The 16,793-nt window shown below is 35.8% G+C and overlaps 6 protein-coding genes across 11 annotated transcripts; 1 reads left to right on the top strand and 5 right to left on the bottom strand.

Moving 5' to 3' along the window:
• Nucleotides 1-335: 335 nt before the first annotated feature.
• LOC108821383 (GDSL esterase/lipase At1g59030-like) lies at nucleotides 336-2,151 on the bottom strand. Of its 2 annotated transcripts, none has more exons than XM_018594420.2 (5): nucleotides 1,872-2,151; nucleotides 1,605-1,735; nucleotides 1,071-1,295; nucleotides 730-985; nucleotides 336-635 (listed from the first exon to the last, which is right to left on the bottom strand). In XM_018594420.2, the coding sequence occupies exons 1-5, from the start codon at nucleotides 2,113-2,115 to the stop codon at nucleotides 442-444; spliced, it is 1,050 nt and encodes a 349-aa protein (XP_018449922.1). In that variant the 5' UTR covers nucleotides 2,116-2,151; the 3' UTR covers nucleotides 336-441. The 2 variants fall into 2 exon arrangements, with proteins under 2 accessions (XP_018449922.1, XP_056847843.1); XM_056991863.1 differs by having other exon boundaries at nucleotides 796-985; nucleotides 1,872-2,139.
• A 702-nt stretch (nucleotides 2,152-2,853) lies between these two features.
• On the bottom strand, nucleotides 2,854-4,934 carry LOC108820700 (RHOMBOID-like protein 10, chloroplastic). 2 transcript variants are annotated; one of them, XM_056992954.1, is made up of 9 exons: nucleotides 4,739-4,934; nucleotides 4,290-4,522; nucleotides 4,083-4,137; nucleotides 3,907-3,987; nucleotides 3,742-3,838; nucleotides 3,575-3,642; nucleotides 3,394-3,492; nucleotides 3,287-3,328; nucleotides 2,854-3,183 (listed from the first exon to the last, which is right to left on the bottom strand). In XM_056992954.1, the coding sequence occupies exons 1-9, from the start codon at nucleotides 4,889-4,891 to the stop codon at nucleotides 3,031-3,033; spliced, it is 981 nt and encodes a 326-aa protein (XP_056848934.1). In that variant the 5' UTR covers nucleotides 4,892-4,934; the 3' UTR covers nucleotides 2,854-3,030. The 2 variants fall into 2 exon arrangements, with proteins under 2 accessions (XP_056848934.1, XP_018449203.1); XM_018593701.2 differs by having other exon boundaries at nucleotides 4,257-4,522.
• A 638-nt stretch (nucleotides 4,935-5,572) lies between these two features.
• Nucleotides 5,573-8,897, bottom strand: LOC108820743 (tubby-like F-box protein 10). 4 transcript variants are annotated; one of them, XM_056993034.1, is made up of 6 exons: nucleotides 8,705-8,897; nucleotides 8,416-8,616; nucleotides 7,450-7,861; nucleotides 7,265-7,352; nucleotides 6,631-6,763; nucleotides 5,573-6,535 (listed from the first exon to the last, which is right to left on the bottom strand). In XM_056993034.1, the coding sequence occupies exons 3-6, from the start codon at nucleotides 7,801-7,803 to the stop codon at nucleotides 5,746-5,748; spliced, it is 1,365 nt and encodes a 454-aa protein (XP_056849014.1). In that variant the 5' UTR covers nucleotides 7,804-7,861; nucleotides 8,416-8,616; nucleotides 8,705-8,897; the 3' UTR covers nucleotides 5,573-5,745. The 4 variants fall into 4 exon arrangements, with proteins under 4 accessions (XP_056849014.1, XP_056849013.1, XP_056849015.1 ...); XM_056993033.1 differs by having other exon boundaries at nucleotides 8,416-8,897; XM_056993035.1 differs by lacking the exons at nucleotides 8,416-8,616; nucleotides 8,705-8,897 and adding an exon at nucleotides 8,208-8,332.
• A 1,234-nt stretch (nucleotides 8,898-10,131) lies between these two features.
• LOC108819581 (uncharacterized) lies at nucleotides 10,132-11,029 on the bottom strand. Its single transcript, XM_018592640.2, has 3 exons — nucleotides 10,833-11,029; nucleotides 10,622-10,672; nucleotides 10,132-10,342 (listed from the first exon to the last, which is right to left on the bottom strand). Exons 1-3 carry the CDS (start codon nucleotides 10,972-10,974, stop codon nucleotides 10,311-10,313), a joined length of 225 nt encoding a protein of 74 aa, XP_018448142.1. The 5' UTR covers nucleotides 10,975-11,029; the 3' UTR covers nucleotides 10,132-10,310.
• Nucleotides 11,030-12,886: 1,857 nt separating this feature from the next.
• LOC108818950 (uncharacterized) lies at nucleotides 12,887-15,025 on the top strand. Its single transcript, XM_018591914.2, has 2 exons — nucleotides 12,887-13,042; nucleotides 13,664-15,025. Exon 2 carries the CDS (start codon nucleotides 13,676-13,678, stop codon nucleotides 14,684-14,686), a length of 1,011 nt encoding a protein of 336 aa, XP_018447416.1. The 5' UTR covers nucleotides 12,887-13,042; nucleotides 13,664-13,675; the 3' UTR covers nucleotides 14,687-15,025.
• A 578-nt stretch (nucleotides 15,026-15,603) lies between these two features.
• LOC108821261 (F-box/kelch-repeat protein At4g38940-like) lies at nucleotides 15,604-16,656 on the bottom strand. Its single transcript, XM_018594307.2, has one exon. The coding sequence runs from the start codon at nucleotides 16,654-16,656 to the stop codon at nucleotides 15,604-15,606; it is 1,053 nt and encodes a 350-aa protein (XP_018449809.1).
• Nucleotides 16,657-16,793: the final 137 nt, after the last annotated feature.

Genomic DNA, 16,793 nt, shown 5'->3' on the forward strand with positions numbered 1-16,793 from the left:
TTCGAATCAAAAATGTTTTATTAAATTTTTTGATATCTGTATGTACTTTGATAAAAACTTTATTTGTTATATTCTACGGTTAATGGAAATATAACCAACAGTACAAATAGCACAATATTACTTAATTTTTTAAAAAGTTATATTTATTTTGGGTGTCTATTTTGTGATATTAAAACAATAATCTTAAGACAAACATTTTTTATTTAAACAAATTTCAATTTAACATATGTACTAAAACAGAGTTCCAATAATGTATCGGGTAGAATCACAGTTTTCAAAACATTTAAGATTACTGTTGGTTGCAAACATGGAACATTAAGATTATATCCAAATTATTCCAGTGCACAAGACGTTGAACATTCAATAATGAATTAATCACATACATAAAACAATAAGAAGGATAAATACAATGAAACGCAAAGAAGTAAGTAATGTTTAACATCAAAAGAGTTTGCTTAAGTATTTGCTGAGTAACTTATCAACCATAACTTGATAAGCTCTTTCAGTTGGATGGTAGCTATCCCAAAATATATAGGCCGACGAATTAGAACATGTGAATGGATTAAATGAATTGCACATATAAGAAATTTCGAGAAAACCAGTACCGCAACAAGCTCTATCAGCTACCTCGAAACCTGAAACATAATAAAATGTTTACTTATAACTCAGTCCACCATTTTAATACAAAGGAATGAAAAATATATCTATGTATTTGTGAGATGGATTAACCGTATTTTTTAGGCTTTTGGATCATGTCAAGAAAAGTCTCATAAACATCAACATAGAGGATAATACCATCCAACTTTCTATTCAAAGATCTCAGTGCTGGAGAAAGTCTAGTGTTGAATTGTTTTGCCATATTGTTTAAGGGTTTAACACATTCTCTTGTTAACACACTTCCACGCACTGATCTTTGAAGTGGTACACATCCAACAGGAAGTGCACTAAACACCCCAATTTTTCGAGCTCCAAGCTTGTGTAATTCCTAAATATTATTAAATAAATAATATTATTAGCTGTTATTTTTATTGTTGTTTGATTTAATATTTGAATAAATCTGACCAACTTACTCTTACGAATTTAACTGCTGATTTGGCCAAGAAAGTAGCATACGATGTAGAGTTATATTTATAAGATTGGGATATATAAGTGTGAGCAAGGTCATTGCTACTAGAAACCACGAGAAAAATGCTATGGTCCAAAATGTACCGAGCTTTTCTTTTTCCATAATGTTTTTTGATCGTTGATATATACTCTTTGAAATATATTAGTTGATCCCACACTGATACCACCGACTACAAAAAATCAACAACATAAAAATTCTATATTAGTTACTTAATTTTTTTTCTGAATATTTAAAGGTTCTATCCTGAAAATCCCTTGTATGTTTGATGACAAAAAAAAATCCTGAAAGCCCTAACATCCCCTAGAACGAGATCCACACCGTTTTAAATAGCATTCTTTAGAGATCAAACCTCTCTCAACCGGAACAATCCATGACTTCTAAAAATTCTTATTAGGTAATTTAAGAGTTTTAGCCTCCAAGCCAACTCCCTATTTTTCTAAATAAATAAACTAATCAACTATATTATATGATAATATACCATAGTTTGAGCTGTCAATGGATCATAACCAGTTCCTCCAGATGCAAATGATACACCTTTCAAAAGATCTCTAGGCTTCAAATTTGGGCTCAGGTATGCTGGTATTGTCTTAGCCAACCCCAAATTTTCCGCTGAAATAAAATTGGTTAAAAGTTAATACAAGTGTAGAACTATATAAAAATTAAATATAGATATAACTCTGTATTTTTTTTTGTGCAAGATATAACTCTGTATATAATCAAATATAAAAATAATTCAAACGATTACCAATTAGATCAGTAGGAACTCTTCCATCAGAAAATCTTCCAGTAGCCAATCCACCGGGAAAGTCTTTGCCGTAAGGAGGGAAGTTGGACTTAAGAAGAGTAGAGAGATTGTTGTTGTTACCAGTATCCATTATTGAATCTCCGAAAACTATTAATGCAGGGATTTTAGCATTCTTTCTTTGCTTTGTTGCGTGCGCTTGGACAGCTATTAATACCAACACGAGCCATAACATGTGAAGCTTCATTGTTTGGTTTTGTTTAGTTTTCTGTCGAGATTTGGTTTGTGTGTTTTTGTTTGTAGACATGCATATATATATATGGGTTCCTTAAATAATTTACGGTCATTGATATGCTTACTATTTACTATCAATAAAATGTAACTAATTTGTTTTTAAATTGGATATACCAACTTTTGCAATACCATAAACGTAACCGCAATTTGATATAATCACTCAGTATTATGTCATATATTCGACATAGAATATTATATTTATATTAGCCACTATATAAGAAAATGTTCAGATCGTGGTGAATCCTCCCAAATTAAAACTGCTGTTGGTAAAAAATGCTATGAAATATATATAGGAGAAATTCATGGCTGCTCCGATCATTAAATTTTCACCCCACCCCATTGCTTGTTTGATTTGTTGCACCTTTCATTATGGGTGACAAATTTGGCTAACCTAATCAATGATCTAACTTAATCTAAACTGAAAATTCCAAATTTATTTAGGCTTACCTCCTTATCTACAAAAAAAAATTCAAATTTATTGGTGTTTAGGTTTATTCGAAAGTTCATTAGATTTAATTAATAGTTAAACTCATGGCTTATTTTTACGAGCATTAATATGTATAAGTTAATTAGTTTCTTGTTAACTGATTTACTTATTGAAGTTAATTAAAATTAACTTCAGATATCATTTTTATTTTATAGAAAAGCTATCCCCTTTTAAACCTAAAGAACCCAAAAATACAATTAAATCTATCATTAAACTTTATTTAAATTAATAAACAAAGATTAATCCAAACTTGGCTCTTGTAAAAACATTTAAGACATCAAACATAACATTTTAGTAATGAGCTGGCTACTTTGAACCAAGAATCACAATCCTCCAAAATACACATCCAATATTCACACGGCAATCAAAAGAGAAAACTGTTCAGCTTCGTCCCCGTTCATTTCTCCACCGCAAAAGGAGCGGTATTGGAGCTCTGTCTACGAAGACCCTCCGACCATCTCTTGTTGTATACTCATACTTCCACTGCGGTCCTACAAGCCATGCCATTGCAGTCCCACCAAGTAAGCCACCAATCTGAATTCAACCAGAGATGTTAATTTATCAGACCACTACTAATCCAAGAAACATAGAACTAACTGTTTAATACATTTTGAAGGCATGATTTGGTTACACTTACATGTCCCCAGTTATCTATGCCTCTGGACACTAGACCCAATGTCTGCACTTAGTCAAAAAAGCTTGTTAGAACTTTAGAAAGATTTTTTAAAATGTTGTATTACTCACCATGTTTAAGGCAATGACTTGAGCTATCTGCATCAGATCTTCATTGCCACCTCTGACCATTTGCTTGTGTCTCATGACAAACACAGCTACCGAGCCGACCTACAAAAAGGAAAAAAGAGGTTTCATTTAACAAACTTCATTTTTGAATGAGAAGAAAGGCTTAAGGTTCCAAGAGACTTACCAATCCGAAAATCGCACCGGACGCACCAACTGATGGCGCTTTGTTGAGCCAGTAACTCATAGCTGAACCTAGAACTCTTAAAGATGGTTTTTGTAAGTCAGGAGAATCTGAAACAGAGAACTATAATCATCATACACATCAATTAAAGTCTATGAGACATCAATTACTTGCAACTGCAGATGTCAAGTAGACTGCAAGGAATCTCTTTGGGCCACCTAAACTCTCAGCAGTTGGTCCAATGGAATTCAAAGAATAGCAATTAATCTAAACACAAAGGGGGAAACAGTTTAGCGCCATACATAAAAGGGTTGAATGGTTGATGAGAAACTGACCATGAGATGCATAGGATTGGCATGAAGAACAGAAGACGTAGCCAGTCTCCATAGCTGACCTCTATCAATTAAGCTGTTCACCTGCAATTCACCCACACATGATAAATTTGCAGCAAGAAAGAAAGAAACAAACTGTCTCACTCTTGTATTTAATAAAGTCTCTGAATATATGATACCTTGGCTCCCCATGTCAACACTCTGCCATTGGATGCAACTTGTGCAATATACATTCTGTCATTGACACAAAGAATGAAACCCATAAGACTATAAAGCATTTCCTCTAATGCAACATATCAAACCAAAAGACATGATCTTTGTTGTCTGTAACTGAGTGAACTAAAACACATTACATAACGTTAACGGCAAGGAGGACATTAGTCCACCTCCGTCCACTGCTTGTGTTTCTCTTGGAAGTCTCCTGGTTCGATGATGATGATGATGATCCTTCCTCACCTCTAGGATCTATCCTACTCTCTCCTCCTCCGCTAAAGAAACATAGAGATAACAAGGAAGATCTGGAATCATCATTTCTAGACCGGAGGAAGCTAGCCCCATTGAATAGAACGACTCTTCTTGACAACTCCGTTCGTGCAGCATCAGAGACTTGCTGTAGTTTCTGTCAAAAGCAGCAGAGAGAGTCCAAGACAAAATGAGATGAACCTTGAAAGCAGCTAATGATCGTGATTGAAAGTTGAAATATTTACACACTAAAATTGCAGAAGAGCAATTCACAAAGTAGCCAGATGATGAAAGTTTAAGCCTTTTGTGTTCCAGAAGATCTACTCAACTTTAGGAGAAAAGTACAAGAGAGAGAGAGAGAGAGTAGGTGAACCTGAAGGGAAGAGCGAATATGGAAGCCAAGGCGGAGGTGACGGCGAAGATGGTCGCAGGCGTGTATGGATGCGGCGGTTGCGAAGCCTCTAAACGCCGTAGACCCAGTTTCCGGCGGCCAGAGATTATGTTGAGATAATGACAAAGGTACCATCTCCTTTCACGTTTCTTTGTTCGAACTGGGGACCTTGGGTGTTTTTCCTTTTGGTACACTTGTTTGTTATATGATGTTTTAGCCAAAAATAATATTAAGATATCCATTAATTTAAAATATAAATTAAACCATATTTAATTAATTATAGAATTGATTTATTTTCAAATAAATGTTTAATTTAAGAAGAAGAAATTCTGATAAATTCATTGTTTCTCAGACTTTACACCAATTAAATTGAATTTCTTTGTCAAATAAATGACATAGGGTCCATTCTATTCCTCTCATTTTCAAGTTTAAAAGAATTTATGAAAAAATATTTTCCTTTTCAATTTTTTGGAAGAACAAATTAAACATTTTCTTCTTAATTTTAAAATAATTATGTGTTCATATTCTTAGTTCAACATACGGTTACGCATCAACCATCTTATATTTTTTTAAGAACAATACATTTTCTAAAAAATCTTAGTAAATATATATATATATATATATATTATTTTTGCTTTCTTTGGTTACAACTCTGAAAACAACTTATAAGTAACAAAATAATATTTTATGTATTAACACAGTTTCATGAAATCTTAGCTTACTGAGAAAGAAAACCGTCTCAATGAGTCAAAGTTTAATGATATGATTAGTCATGAGTTAGTGAAGATTTTTTTTTTCTTTTACTAAGTTAGTGAAGATCTCCAACTAAATGTTCAATTGATAGGGAAGAGGTTAATAGTAGACGTCTGACTCTCACAGTAAACACTCGAGTACTGAGACAAATTGATAGACAAGACCATAGATAAAGAAACACAATACGGATTAGTATGAATGTTTAGGAGAAGTAGATGATAAGAATGTTTCTTCTTTTATTCACAAGCGAGCTTGGTGTCAAAGCTGCTCAAGCAAATCGCAAACGCCTGAAACGCAGACAACGGATACCTATAATCCATCGTGAACATATCTTTCCCCACTTTACCAAACTGCAGAATCACCTTGTCTTGTTGCTCTCCGTGAGCCCCCGGCGCTGGTGCAACGCCGCCGCCACCTGTCCCCTGCGTCTGAGGCGGCTGTCTCACAGCCACAAGCTGGAAGTTCTTAACGGACGCGACCGTCACGCGTCCACGGAAATTCAAACACCAGCACTGCAGCTGCTCGTGCCACCTCGGCTGCTTGTTCTTCAGAACCAACGGTCTGAAACTCGTCTCTTCTTCTCGCTCTTCCTCGCACGACACTCCTCCTCCGATATCAGAGAATCTAGAGCTGCTGAAGTCTATGGAGCGGTGGTCTAGCGATGACTTGGAGAAGGAGATGTTGCTGCGGAACGACTCGTCGAGAGAGCGCCGTGGCGGCGGCGGGAGGAGCTTCTCGGGCTGGTTTGGGACAGAGCCGCCCGGTTCGAGAGATGAGGTTGGGATGGAGTTCATGATGCAGTGCATTCTCCGTGGCCCGCGCGTGCCTAACACGTTGAGCTCGTAGGTGATTTGAGCGATGTTGTAGCTTCCCGATGGGAGTTTTGGAGAAACTCTTTTAGAGTGGAATCTACTTCGGCTGCTTTTTTGGTCGGTGATGAGTGCGCTTGAAGAAGAAGAAGATGATGATGTGTTTTGTGGTGGTTGTGTGTCGTACACCAAGAACTTTGTTCCAAGAAAGTTTGATCTATTAAAAAAAAAAGAAAGAAAGATACCTTTAATGAGCTTAATTAAAGATATGGTTTATTTTGAACAAACACTAAATGATTTTGAAAACGAAACCTGAGCTTCCCGAGGTAAGAGTTGCTAGATCTTGAGATGTTATCAGCATCCATGGAGATGATGTACTCGGTCCGAGTAGTTCTACGAGTTCTTTTGGCTGAAAGAAGAAACTTCCCATTCTCCACAAGTAGAGCTGAAAGAAAAACATTAATGCAACTTGTTTTCAGACATAAACTAATGATTCCCAACTAATGTTCTAAAAGCCAGTAAGAAAATCTGATTTATGCGACTCAAAACGGTTTTAAAACGTAATAAATCGGTTAAAACAATCTAAATCGGTTTAAATCAATCTAAATTGGTGTAAAAATATAGGAGTATTAATCAAGCAATAGTGTTAGTTCAAATCCATAAATTTGTCTAATTTTTTTTCTTTACATATCTAACTTTTATAACTCATCAAAATAATTTTATAATTAAACCTAAAAACTAAAATATCTAATATAAATGTAAAAATATATTATAATTTTATAACTAAACCTAAAAACTAAAATATCTAATATAAATGTAAAAATAAATTAAAATGAATCAATAATTCGTTAGACTAAGAGCCGACTAGAGGGCCTAGTCATAGCCTAGCGATTTTTTGAACATTGTTTCCAACACAAGCAGTTATATCCTAACAACAAAAGCTTACCAGGACTTAAACAAAGAAAGAGATGAAAAGTTAGCTTTGATTTATCCCTCTTGATGAAACACTGGACCATCGCGTCGCGAGGCCCTGGCTGGAATAAAACATTAGCCCACAGCAAACAAAAACTTCATCATCATCAGCTGTTTTGAACCTAAAACACAAAAGAGAAGTTTTCTTGAGGAGCAAACCTGTTTGAGGGAAACTGGAAAAGTGAGCTTCCCACAGATTTCAGGAGACATGACGATCTCTTGGCACATTGCTCTCCAGGACCGACAAACAGAAGCACAAGCCACGACATGTTTCCTTGCAGGCCAAGTACTCTCACTCTCCTCTAATCTTTTGATCACATCCAAGAGCAGCTCAGGAGGAAGATTCGCCCATCTGCTTGTCTGAACTATCAAAGGTGGCAACAGGTCACGTGAAGACGAATACTCACAAGAGCCCTGAGATTTCCCTTTGTGATGAAGCCTGAAGTCGAAACTCCTCCTCGACAAGCTCCCAAGCCCATCTCTCAAATCTTGAACAATGCTCCTAAACGACATTTCTCTTCCAAATCCAGCAAATAGAGCTTTCAGACTGAGATGAGAGATTCCACTGACTCTACATAAGATTAAAAAGTCGTTAAAGCTTGGCAGTTCTGAGTCACCTTCTTAGTAAGTAAGAAACTAAAGTAAAAAAAAAAAAAGAGCCAAGTGGAGGCTAAAAGAGAAAGAAGATTGGGTAAAGCTTCATTGCATGCCCAATAAAGAAACTAGGCCATGACTCCTCCAGTATAGCTTTTAATCAAGCAAACAAAACCTTTTTTCTTTATGACAAATAATAATTGATCAAAGAGAATCTGATATCAATACATCAAATGCAAAATCCAGATCACATAACTGTTTAAGAGGTGAAATCATGAGTCAATTTTGATAATTGAATCAAATTAAATTAACGTAACAGATACCAAGGATATGAAACGGTTTTGCATAATAATCATTAGAACATCAAAATTCAATCTTGAAATCACCAAAAGAAAAACTCATCTGATTTTCACTTCCTATAAAGTCAAGATTTTTAATGAAACTGTTATTGGGTTAGGACAAATATAATCTCAGAGTCGGTGCATATAAAAAACATCAAAAACAGAACAGAGGAAGGGTTAGAGAACGAACCTTTTCAGACAAGAAAGTGATAGATAACTCAGAAGCTTTTAAGACAAAACCCACCAAACCTTAAACTTTCTCCGACCAAATCAAGAAGCTCAGGAAAAAGAAAAAAAAAGTAGAACAGAATCTGGGTCTGGCTCAACAACTCGGATCCTCCGGAGATTACGTGTAAACAGATCACAAGGATTTAAGCAGATCCGTAGGAGACTAAAACAAAGGAACGCAAAAAGTCAAAAGAGAGCAACAAAAACCATAAAAAGATAAAGTCGTCTTCCTCTCTGCTTTTTTGCAGTACCTCTCAGGAGCCTTTTCTTGATTTTTTGTTCTTTAATAAGTTCATTCACGAGCCAGCAAGTAAATAGTTAAGATTTTTTTAATTATTAAATACTACTCTCGAACGCTTCTTCTCTGGATTTTATTATAATCGAATTTAAACTATTTGTATTCTTAGGAGAGAGAGAGAATGAAATGGTAATAAGTGGACATTGTGAAGCGTTATTGTCCACGAGGCCGCATGACCTTCGCCTCGCATCATGCAAAGACCCCAACGATTATTTTGACTTTTCTTTTTGTTTGTTGATAAACCTTTTTATTACCTAATTGTTACTGAAAGAGATTTATCACCGGTTAACTTGGAGTCTAGTCTTATCGCTGAATACAACTCATTGTTTTTTTTTTCCTTTTTTAAAAAGGCTTTATAGTGTTGATTAATATATTTTCCCAAATTTGATTTATATAAGCTGGTTTACGTCCGGTTTATCGATACTGGATCGCTTTCCAATAACCAGTTTAACTAAACCGGTCAGACATCAATCACAAATTATAATCCTTTTTTTTTCTTGGATCATAACTCTTAGATCGTTTAGCCTCAATATATATTATGTAATTTATGGTTAATCTCAATTATTCATGTCTCGTCACTACATATTGTTTTCTCCTATCAAAACTTGCGACATGCATCATGCATGTTTTTCTTCTTCATAACTCTGAGAACCCTTACCTCACAAAATTACTTCCGTTGTTCCATTTTCACTTAAATTGACAATGATAGTAATGAACTAAAAGATCTGAATCATTTCCAAGGTATATCTATAGCGAATGAAAAAAAGAAGAAGAAGCTAATATCGAAGTTGTTATGCCTTTAGCACTTCTCTATACTTGTTATTGAACAGGAGGTGTTACAGTTGACCAAAATATTCAATTAATATATATCTTAAATAATTTATTTAGGATAGGTGTTCAAAAAAAAATTATTTAGGATTATATTTTCAATCCTACATATTCATAAATTTAATTTACTTTCACGAAATTAAAAAAAAATATAAATACAAATAATGCTTTTAAATATGGTCCATTCTAGTTATTTTCAATCGTTTTGCTATTAAAAGATGTGTAATAATTGCATTGCTTCCGAACGGCATTACTATTTGCATCCCTACCAAATCACATGGCTTCCACACTCAAATCGCTATCACACACTTGAATCGCATTGCTATTTAAGAGAAGACAAGAGAGAGATAAGTTAGCCGGTTCCACTGGGCTACCCTGGAATTGAGCCTGACTAAGGAATAGGAGACAAAAGATAGGAAACTTAGCCAGTACGTGTTACCAATCCTAGATTCGATCAGTCTAATAAAGAGAAGACAAGACATGAGCCCACTCGTTCTTAGCAGTTTTGTATACGAGTTGATAACATACATGGCAAATTGATGGATCGCTGGATATTACATAGACCGGCTGGTCCCGTTTTCATTAGATTTCAAAGTTTATTACATTATCATTATGGTACTAGTAGCTAACAGCAACATAAACAATACATAATTTGTTTTGCATAGATAAAATTATTAAACGAAGATTACAACATAATTAAATCTAAAATGGGTCTTAGTAAATATAAAAGTTCAAGCACCAGTCTCTCTTGCCTTTTTAGCATCTGCAATCAGAAAAAAAAGCATTAGTTTATTTTTTTTGGTAACAAAAAAAAAAACATTAGTTTCAAGTCCTTTTTGATATGCTAAACCAACTGACGACGTATGAATATGATCTGATTCTAATAGACAACAAGGCTTTAAGTCTGATCGATCATAGATCAGAAATTCCAACTCTGTTAAATGCATAATACCATACAAAACTAACCGACCGGTTAAGGTTGCTACCGATTAGATAAATGTACCACAGGGGGTCTGGTAAGGATACGGTTTCATTAATTTACCTGGGCCACACCGAATGGAGCACTTGCGATCGCATCGGGCCGTCTTTCTCGCTGGGAACATAGAAAAGGAGAAGATTAAAACATATTTTATTAGTATTATTATCTGAGATTTCGACCCAAAATTTAGACTAGTCCCCAGAGTTTTTGTAGCGTAGGGATATATATAAGTGGAGAAAGAAAGTATGTAGAAATTAAGAAACAGAGTGCTCACAGTCGCGCTGGACGCAAGCGGTGGAGCAACCGTCGTAGCAGTCTCCAGGGCCTAACTGAGCCTCAGCAACCATATCCAAATTGGAAGATAAAGCCATCAGAATCAGAAGAGCCGCCGCTATTGTCATTTGCTTCTTCATCATTCTTCTTTTTCTTTGCTTTTTTTTTCTCTCTTTCTCTCTCACCAGATGTGAGCTTTTGTGGTTATTTATAGAAATGTCGCAGTTGCCAGGTTTGACCACTAGTCACACGCGTCGTGATTACTCTACTTACATTATCGATCCCTTTGATATCACTGCAAAATTATCTACTGCATTTCTATATATTTTTCGTTTACTATTCAAAATAGACGGTGGACCAACACAAATTAGTGGAGCCTGTCCAAATTCACTTCTGGAAGCCTGTCCAAATTCTCCATCCAGTAATCCATACTCTTAAGGCTAAACACCAATAGGTGGGGCGGATTCTAATATCTAAAATTGTAAAAGTATATGTGATTTGATCTAATTCGTCCGGATCGACGTTCTATTATTTAATTTGTTTCATAATTATTTTGGATAGTTTGTATATCTGGTAAAATCTGTTTTTAACTGATATTCAATTCGAAAATTTCAACGGTTTCAAGTTAACAAAATAAGTAAAATATAGTGTAAAAATAATATTTCAATATAAAAGGAAAAAAGTGTTTTAAAATAAAATATATAACTTACATAATTAATTTTGTGAACAAAATCAATATTAGTTCAAAATTTTTAAGATAAAATGGTTAACTAATTTTTATTTTTTTATAACCATGGTTAACTAATTTCTATATACGCATATATATACATATACTGGATCGGAGTAGAGATCTATTTCAAAAGTTTAGTATCTATAATATTTTAACAGATAGTCAATATTAGTCTTTATTTTGTTTCGTATAATTATAGATCTATACTATTATTTGTGAAGTAATTTTTCGCGAGGAAACTCCCACGTTAAAAGTTAGAGTGGTCAAATTCGATGATATCCTTAATGAATAAATTTATAAATTAGTTAATATATTAAAAACGAATTTAAATTTATTTAGTTAGATGAATGATTAGAGTTAATAATAATAAGAATTATCCAAATCTAGAAAATATATGTTAAAATAAAAATAATTCTTATATATATTGTGTTGTTATCTGAAAAATATTTTTAAATAAAAAATTAAAATTAAAAACAGAAATACATAACTAAATATTAAGTAAGTAAAATGATTAATTTCATATAATTGAAAAGATAATATTAAGTATTTTTTAAATTTGTTTATTAATAATGAATCTAATATATATATAATAATTTTAAATAAAAACTATAATTAAAAAGAATTTTTAAATGAAAATATAAATAATAATTTATCATTATAATATTTTTATTAGTAATTAATTTATTATTAAGTAATTATAAAATACTTACGTCCGCATATGCGGACGAAACACCTAGTATATATAACAAATCAAAATAAACTAGTTTTTACTTTGTTTGGTAGAATTATAGATATATAGAACAAATCAAAATAAACAGATATTTTATTTGCACCTAGATCAGATTGATTTTAATTCTCATAAGGCATATCTATCCACGCTAGACTGTATTTGACGATGCAGCTACATGATTGGATCGACGGGACTATAATACTTATGAGAGATTTGCTAATTAAGGTTCACTTCGTTGTTATTTTTATCTGTTTTCAACTTTCAACGTTGTCCGATGTCACAGAGTCACTCTTCGACACCATCATCATTTCACCAATTATATAGTTTTTGCAAAATACAGAGATAAATGAGATTCACATATTACATTTACCATACACACAAAAACATTAGTTTGATCTTTTTGATGTAAAACATTGAAGCACACGAGATTGGTGTCCCGTCCCTGTTAACATAAACATAATCCATGGCCCATATACCCACCCTTAACGGGCCCTTAAAAGCCTTCAAACGGACACGCGCGTCAAAATCAAACACCCATGAGAGGCGAGTGGAGATGGAGAGCACTAACTTCCACAACACGTGACGTCAAGAGAGAAAATATTCTAATCTGGAGCCGTGAAGATGCTTCTTCTTCTTCTCCTAATCTCGTAATTTTCCTTCTCCGTCTCTCTCTCGCTCTACCTTCCCGGCGTCATTTCACGTCGCCGGTCTCCGCTTCCATAATCTCAGCCGCGTGGATTACATTCATCCGGTAGGACTTACGATCGCCGTAGATTTAGTTGTCTGTTCGAGGTGTATGACCTTTTTCGGTTTAGTGTTTTAGGTTACTCGGTTCGATTCAGATTTAGTTTTGGATTGTTTAATAGCTTAGCAATACAATATGTCAGGATTTCTTTTCTTTTTAAAAGAAAAATTATTTCTGTGAAAGGAAAAAAAGGAGATGTGGATTTGTTGTGTATTTTTAATAGTTGTGGATCTGAGATGTGTCGAATCAGTTTTGCTGCATGTGAGTTTGAAGGATTCTTGAACATGGCGATGGTTTTTGTTATTTGTTTGTTTTTTTAATTAATTGATTAACTGCCATGTCGCGTGAATGTTCGGTCAAGCACGTTGCTTTTTTTTTCTTTAACGTGCTGGCACATCTCCCTTCTTTTATTACACCTCATTTCTATTGATCAGAACACGACTTGTTCTCTCTTCTGTCCACTCTGTAAATTGATAGAATTGCTACAGGTAGAAACTTTAACTGCTTCATTGATTTTGTCTGATGTTGTTGAAATTGGACCTCTAGTTATAGTGAAATGTCTGTTCTTGATACATACATGAACTCCTTTTTTACTAAATTTGTAGGTGTTTGCTTGTTCTTGTTCAGGTACACAAGAAGATGGTGAAAGCTAGAAGAGCCAGGCGCAGGGTTTCTACTCGGCGGATCAGAGCAAGACCGTACAAGTTCGCATCTTCCAAGCGAGTTGTTGTGGGGAGGAGTAGGAGCGTGTTTGCAAACACTTGTCCCAAGGCGATGATGGAGAAGAACGATTGGGCGGATGCGGTGTGTTCCGTTTGTATGGAGTGTCCTCACAACGCTGTGCTTCTCCTCTGTTCCTCTCACGACAAGGGTTGCCGTCCTTACATGTGTGGGACCAGCTTCCGTTACTCAAACTGCTTGGATCAGTACAAGAAGGCGTCTGCTAAGCTAATGCCGTCGCAGCATCATCAGCAAGTGGTTGGTAGTGAGTGCGAGGTTGCGGAGAATCTCAAGTGTCCGCTTTGTAGGGGACAGGTCAAAGGTTGGACTATCGTGAAGCCTGCGAGAGACGATCTGAATCTGAAGAAGAGGAGCTGTATGCAGGAGGATTGCTCTTTCGCTGGATGTTTCAAGGAGCTGAGGAAACACATGAAGAAAGACCACCCTTGCGCGCAGCCGCGTGAGGTGGATCCCGATGTGGAGCAGGAGTGGAGAAGGTTCGAGGTTGAGCAGGACCGTAACGATGTGATCAGCACGATCAGGTCGACGATGCCTGGTGCAACGGTGTTTGGGGATTACGTGATAGAGAGAGGTGCGTACGGTTCAGATTCCGACGAGGAGGAGAGGGAGAGGGAGGAAGTGGGGAGGATCGGTGCTGGGATTGGTAGGAACCTAGTGAATGTTTTCCTTCTGTTGCAGGCTTTTGGGGGATCAGGAAACGCGTCTGACACATCCCATGGTCTAGCATCCGATGCAGATGACTTGAGGATCAATCAGAGCGATGTTGAGTCCTCTGGAGATGAGGAGGAGGATGGGGATAGGTCATTCGCAAACCGGATGAGGAGCCAGAGAAGGGTTCTCCTGGGAAGATCAGTTAGTAGGAGACGTAGAGATAGAGAAGCTAACCAGAACTCAGACCATCCTAGATGATACAAATACTCTTTAAAAAAGGAAAACAACTCTGTTGGGGTTTGTGTAGAAGGTACAAAAATCTTAATATCCATTGGCTTTCTTTGTGTTGTTTTTATTTTTCGGAAAAATAAACAGAATGTATTCTTCTGATGTACTATTCTGGATAGCAGTTTATGTTGTTTATAGTTTACTTCTGTATCCTTCTGAATTTAGTAGGAAGGCCTTGAAGACCATTGTCTTCTTGGATGATGTTTTTACTCAAACCTTTCTTTACTGTTTGTTGTCTGTAAATTTGATGTTCTCTTTATGTAATGAAAACTTCTGGCTTTGTTTATTAATAGTGAAGAGCTTCTTTTACTATATGCGTCTTTGGTTAAAGTATGGTTCTCCATTTCTGTTAATCTGAGTAAATTGTATCTGTTTTTCATAAATCCGGTATCCGGATGTAACTTCCAAATATCTTGTTTTGGATACGTCTGAGCGTTTTAGTATAGGTCGGATTTTTAAGTAAAAATGTTGGATCCCAACTCATTTCAATTTGGGACATTTAAAAATTTATGTCAAAATAAATACGAGTATTTGGTTTTCTTCAAATTTGTAAATTTTTTGAATCTTCAAAGATATTCTCATATTCATTCTTACATAATTAATTCAAATATTTTTACGAAATTTTTTTTAATCAAACAATTCACTATCACAATGTTAAAAAATAATCTAGAGCTCCACAATTTGAAGGTTCACGATCAATCGAGGCGAGATGGCTCTTAATTTAAGAGCAGACGAACATCTCAAAATTCAAGACACATTTTTGTTTAACTTGGAACATGTTTCCATTCAGTTACATACTTTGGCAAGGAGCACCAGCTTAAGAGAAAGAGCTGAGAGACTCTCAACTCTCAAACAAATGCCCACCTCAAAAATTTTGTGTTGTAGAATCAAAGCACAACATCTAGAGATTTCCTTAAGTAAAAATTACCAGCAATCAGACCATGATCACACAACTGATCAACTTTACCCCAAATCTGACCTCCTTTGCGTCTTTCCAGCGAAATCTTCGCATAACAAATCTCCCCAGTGGTTCCTTGTCTACGAAAAAACAAAACCAGTTTGCCAGCATAACTCACAGGCCTTGCCCACCAACAACCACGTCTCAGCTTAGCCAGCAAATCATCCAAACCTTTCACCATTCCCCAACACTTGTGCTCTGGATCATACGCTCTCAATTCCTTGCCAGACCAATCGTAAAAGTACAAAACATCATCAACAACACAAGCCTTATGATTCCAGAACTTCAAACTCAGCACCTCGACCATTTCCCATTTGCTTTCCTTTGGATCGTAAACAAAGCTCTTCTGAAATTCCCTCGCGTACATCTTACCGGCTATCACCACCAGGCAACTATTACGTATCTGCATCACATTTGTCATCCCATCCTCCCACATTTGTGTTTCTGTATCGAACACCACCATCGCCTTTGACTTTTGATCGGTATCGAGAAATCCAAAGACGTAGATTCTCCCTCCAATGACGTCAGCGACTATACCAAACATGGGGACAGGCATCCTCGGGAGGTGTTGCACATTGTGAGATGTACAGTCGATGAAGAAAGCACTCGATGTCATCATCCCACAAAACACATATATCCTCGAACCCACAGCTACAAAGCTTCCATCATGAGGAGGCATATCAAGAAGCCCAGGGATTAGGACCAAGCCCTTGTTTTTGAGGGTATACAAACGGTCGACAATGTTGGCCCAGTTATAGAGGATAACATAGAGACAATGTTCAGTGCAGCCCAGCGAAGATCGTCTTGTGTATATCTCAGGCGAAGAAACGAGTGACTGGAAGTACTTTGAAACAAGGGAGACTCTTGGATAGTCACGTCTCGGTACACGCGCCAATATGTCAACCACGACGTCCTCCGGAAGTGACGTAATCAGAAACGACGGTGGCGATTGATTCTTCTCTGCCCTAATACTGGGAGACATGTCTAGATTGCAAAACCCTAATCGTCAACAATAGCCTGTTCCGTATTTTTACGAATTAGATACAAATATAGGTTTTTGAACCAAAAAAAAAGATACATATGAGTGGATCTCTGATTCAGATCTGAGATTCAGTTACA

Source organism: Raphanus sativus, chromosome 8, assembly GCF_000801105.2.
Source record: "Raphanus sativus cultivar WK10039 chromosome 8, ASM80110v3, whole genome shotgun sequence".
NCBI lineage: Eukaryota > Viridiplantae > Streptophyta > Magnoliopsida > Brassicales > Brassicaceae > Raphanus > Raphanus sativus.

Coding starts and splice junctions, on each gene's coding strand:
- LOC108821261 (XM_018594307.2), bottom strand. CDS start 16,656: ATGTCTCCCAGTATTAGGGCAGAGAAGAATCAATCGCCACCGTCGTTT.
- LOC108821383 (XM_018594420.2), bottom strand. CDS start 2,115: ATGAAGCTTCACATGTTATGGCTCGTGTTGGTATTAATAGCTGTCCAA. Junction 1,736..1,871: donor AGTTCCTACTGATCTAATTG/GTAATCGTTTGA, acceptor ATTTTATTTCAG/CGGAAAATTTGGGGTTGGCT. Junction 636..729: donor CCAAAAGCCTAAAAAATACG/GTTAATCCATCT, acceptor ATTATGTTTCAG/GTTTCGAGGTAGCTGATAGA.
- LOC108820743 (XM_056993034.1), bottom strand. CDS start 7,803: ATGTCGTTTAGGAGCATTGTTCAAGATTTGAGAGATGGGCTTGGGAGC. Junction 6,764..7,264: donor CTTTCTTTGTTTAAGTCCTG/GTAAGCTTTTGT, acceptor TTTTTCTTTCAG/CTCTACTTGTGGAGAATGGG. Junction 6,536..6,630: donor TCTTACCTCGGGAAGCTCAG/GTTTCGTTTTCA, acceptor TTTTTTTAATAG/ATCAAACTTTCTTGGAACAA.
- LOC108819581 (XM_018592640.2), bottom strand. CDS start 10,974: ATGATGAAGAAGCAAATGACAATAGCGGCGGCTCTTCTGATTCTGATG. Junction 10,673..10,832: donor CGCTTGCGTCCAGCGCGACT/GTGAGCACTCTG, acceptor CTATGTTCCCAG/CGAGAAAGACGGCCCGATGC. Junction 10,343..10,621: donor CTCCATTCGGTGTGGCCCAG/GTAAATTAATGA, acceptor TTCTGATTGCAG/ATGCTAAAAAGGCAAGAGAG.
- LOC108818950 (XM_018591914.2), top strand. CDS start 13,676: ATGGTGAAAGCTAGAAGAGCCAGGCGCAGGGTTTCTACTCGGCGGATC.
- LOC108820700 (XM_018593701.2), bottom strand. CDS start 4,891: ATGGTACCTTTGTCATTATCTCAACATAATCTCTGGCCGCCGGAAACT. Junction 4,523..4,738: donor ATATTCGCTCTTCCCTTCAG/GTTCACCTACTC, acceptor TGCTTTTGACAG/AAACTACAGCAAGTCTCTGA. Junction 3,493..3,574: donor CCGGTGCGATTTTCGGATTG/GTAAGTCTCTTG, acceptor TCCTTTTTGTAG/GTCGGCTCGGTAGCTGTGTT.